Source organism: Gekko japonicus, unplaced genomic scaffold, assembly GCF_001447785.1.
Source record: "Gekko japonicus isolate JY-2015 unplaced genomic scaffold, Gekko_japonicus_V1.1 scaffold2751, whole genome shotgun sequence".
NCBI lineage: Eukaryota > Metazoa > Chordata > Lepidosauria > Squamata > Gekkonidae > Gekko > Gekko japonicus.
This window is the reverse complement of record NW_015172628.1, coordinates 179,993-183,026: the sequence shown is the minus strand read 5'-3', so window position 1 is coordinate 183,026 and position 3,034 is coordinate 179,993. Positions and strand designations below refer to the sequence as shown.

General features: G+C 44.6%; 1 protein-coding gene across 1 annotated transcript in view; it reads right to left on the bottom strand.

Moving 5' to 3' along the window:
* Positions 1-461: 461 nt before the first annotated feature.
* FANK1 (fibronectin type III and ankyrin repeat domains 1) overlaps positions 462-3,034 on the bottom strand; it is a 40,711-nt gene continuing 38,138 nt past the window's right edge. The window contains exons 9-11 of the mRNA XM_015421686.1: positions 803-880; positions 650-694; positions 462-554 (exon numbers count right to left, since the gene is read on the bottom strand). Coding sequence (XP_015277172.1) covers positions 462-554; positions 650-694; positions 803-880 — 216 coding nt within the window. The remainder of the gene's footprint in view (positions 555-649; positions 695-802; positions 881-3,034) is intronic.

Here is a 3,034-nt window from a genome sequence, read left to right as displayed (position 1 = left end):
CAGATTCTTGCCCAGTTGAAGGAGAATTCCTGATTGTGTGGAAGGAAGCATTTTAAAGCTTCAAAAAGCTGGATCTGTCTCACTTTCCCCTAAATATAAGAAAAAACCTAAGTACAAGAACTAATTTGTATTAGCCCTAGGAAGTCAGGTCACCCTGGAAGTCTATAGGATGGACTCATCCATTCCTTCTCAGTTTGCCATCCATCTTCTCCTTGCTCTAGAAGAACCTCCTGCACTGTACTCAAAGCAAAAGGGACATCACACACAAAAAGGCACAGAGTTGTGAAATAATGCTGGTAAGATGCCTAGGTAGATTTAAACTCCAGAGAATATGCTGGAGATGAAGCAGAGCTAACATTTAATGAAAGTATCCAAGAATCTATAACAGTCAAAAAGGTAAGCAGGAAAGCAACCAGAATGTCGTCTTCTGATCAGTCCATCCTGATCAGAAGGTGAGGGCTTCATTGACTTTCATCACATAACTCTGTACTCGAGGATGTAGGAAGATTAGTCCTCTCCTTTAGTTTGCTTGCTTCTATCAGCGAAGCCACATTCTAAAGAAAAATAAAATAAAAAGTAGTTAACTGATATGAACAAATGTTAATACACTAGGTATTTAGAGATTAGTTAAAGGAAAATATATACATACCATTCTGTTTAAACTTCTAGCCATTTCTAGGGCACCTTTGCCATACTGGAAAAACAATTACATGTTCCATTTGGTTGTGGTGTTTTTTTTTTGTTTTAAGGTTTTTTTTGTAAAACTAGCATCCCCCCCCCAAAAGCAGTAGTTAGACATTACCTCATTTTTAACCGAAGAGTCTGCCCCTTTCTCTAGCAATAATTGAACCAACTCTTCATGGTTGTTTAATGCTGCCACCTGCAAACAAAAGCAGAACAAAAATGCTATCAATAATTTCATTATATATGCCTTGTTAAAGTCTGAGCATCTATGGCAGGGGTGTCGAACTCATTTGTTATGAGGGCCGGATCTGACATAAATGAGACCTTGTTGGGCCGAGCCATGTGTGTCATAAAATGTAATGCCTGGTAGCGGAGATATAAACTTTATAAAGGACACAAACACAAAGGGTTTTTTTTTTACTTAAAACATGCTTAAAACATTAGCACTCTTGCAATATTTTGTTTATTTAACAGTCTGATAGCTGACACCTCTTGCTCTGAATTATTGCATCAAAATGTCTGTGCTGTTGCAATCTTGAGTATGCTGTTCAGGTGTGTATCTGTAAGCTGCAAACCTACGATGATGCAGCAGCAGCAGCAGAACTGGAAGAAGCAGCAGAAGACAGCCAGTTCCACTGCGGGCCTGCTGATAGAAGCCCTCCGGGGGGGCGATCCGGCCCCCAGGCTACATGTTTGACACCCCTGATCTATGGGCTGCTTGACCTAAATTCGACTTCCCTATCATAAATCAATTGCATGTAGGAAACTGATGGAGCCTATGTCATATCAGATGTACAAAAGATGCAAAAGTTGCTTCCAGAAATCCCTGAAATAAAAATTTAAGTTCATCACATGTGCTGCTGACTACATAATGGATTCACTCAGTTTCTTATACAGAACATAGTCCTGTGGAGGCAATTTGTCATGGAGTGAGCTCCCGTCTCTAGTTCCAGCTCCTGCCAACCTAGCAGTTCGAAAGCAAGAAATTGCAAGTAGATAAATAGGTACCACTTCAGTGGGAAGGTAACAGCGTTCCGTGCCCCTTGGTGTTTAGTCATGCCGGCCACATGACCACGGAAACGTCTTCGGACAGCACTGGCTCTTCAGCTTTGAAACGGAGATGAGCACCGCAACCCTAGAGTCGGACTCGACTGATTTTCGAGCAAGGGAACCTTTACCTTTAACCAGCCCAAAGTCTGAGTTTAGATAAAAGTGCCATCTAGGTTTCTTTCCTTTCTCCACATTCTAGATATCTCTGTGATAATTTGTAATCAAAACACTATATAGGAGAACATTTTGCACCAAAGATTGGAGCATTTATACTGCAAAGGGCCTCTCTGGATTAGCTCTCTGGATTAGATTAGTTGGTAGATTACATAAAGTAAATTTGTTCTCCTCCCATAAAACTGGAACAGTCTGTCCTGCCTAATCATATGTGGCTGATAGAAGTAGAGTTGCTTTGGAGGCAGGAAGGACCTCTCCTCCAGCAAGGGTTAATACTCCTATTCTGTTAGAAGGTGTTGCATAATGCCAGCAGCATTCTGAAGGGGCAATTTAAAACGCATAAACATGTTCCCATTTTGAAAGCTACTGCCTGAGTAGCCTTTGACCAGAAAATATGTCTCCATGTGGCTAGTGTTACCCAAATGGGTACCTCTGTGTGACTCCCAAAACTTCGAGTGTCCCCCTTGCATGTTAAGAGCACACACATATGTATCTAGGTAAAATTAAATTAGCAACATTGTCTGCGTATACCAAGGTTCGGAATTGTGGTGGTAGCACCTCGCTATGGGAATGGGGAAGTTTCCAGAAATAAAGCAGGTGTAAAATAGAGTCTAAATATTCATTTGCTTAGAAATATAAATCAAGAAAAGCAGGAGGTAGCAGGTTCACTCATACACACACAGAGAGCAAGTCTTAGTCCTAGACAACTGAACACCTAAGCCCCTGGTGGCGAACCTATGGCACGGGTGCCAGAGGTGGCACTCAGAGCCCTCTCTGTGGGCACGCGCACTGTCGCCCCAGCTGCTCAGGCGGCACCCGATTGGGCAATTTGAATGGAGGGCGGGGGCCACGCAAGGCAGATGTCGAGCCAGCCCTGCGACTCCCCTTCTCCTCCGAGGCAGCTGACCGCCACAAGCAGCACCAGCAGCAGCCTGCAGGAGGGAGCGTCTGCCCAAGTGAGTGCGCCTCTCTGCGCCCCGAGCCCGGCCGGCGCCTCAACTCCTCCAAGCCTGCAAATGAGTGTCCCTCTCCTCCTCCTCCGCCAGCATCAGCATCATTGTCTTCGTCCCTGGGAGGGGGGGTGGGCCTCTGCCGTCTTCCTGCCGGCACTCCCCTCCCTCTCTCC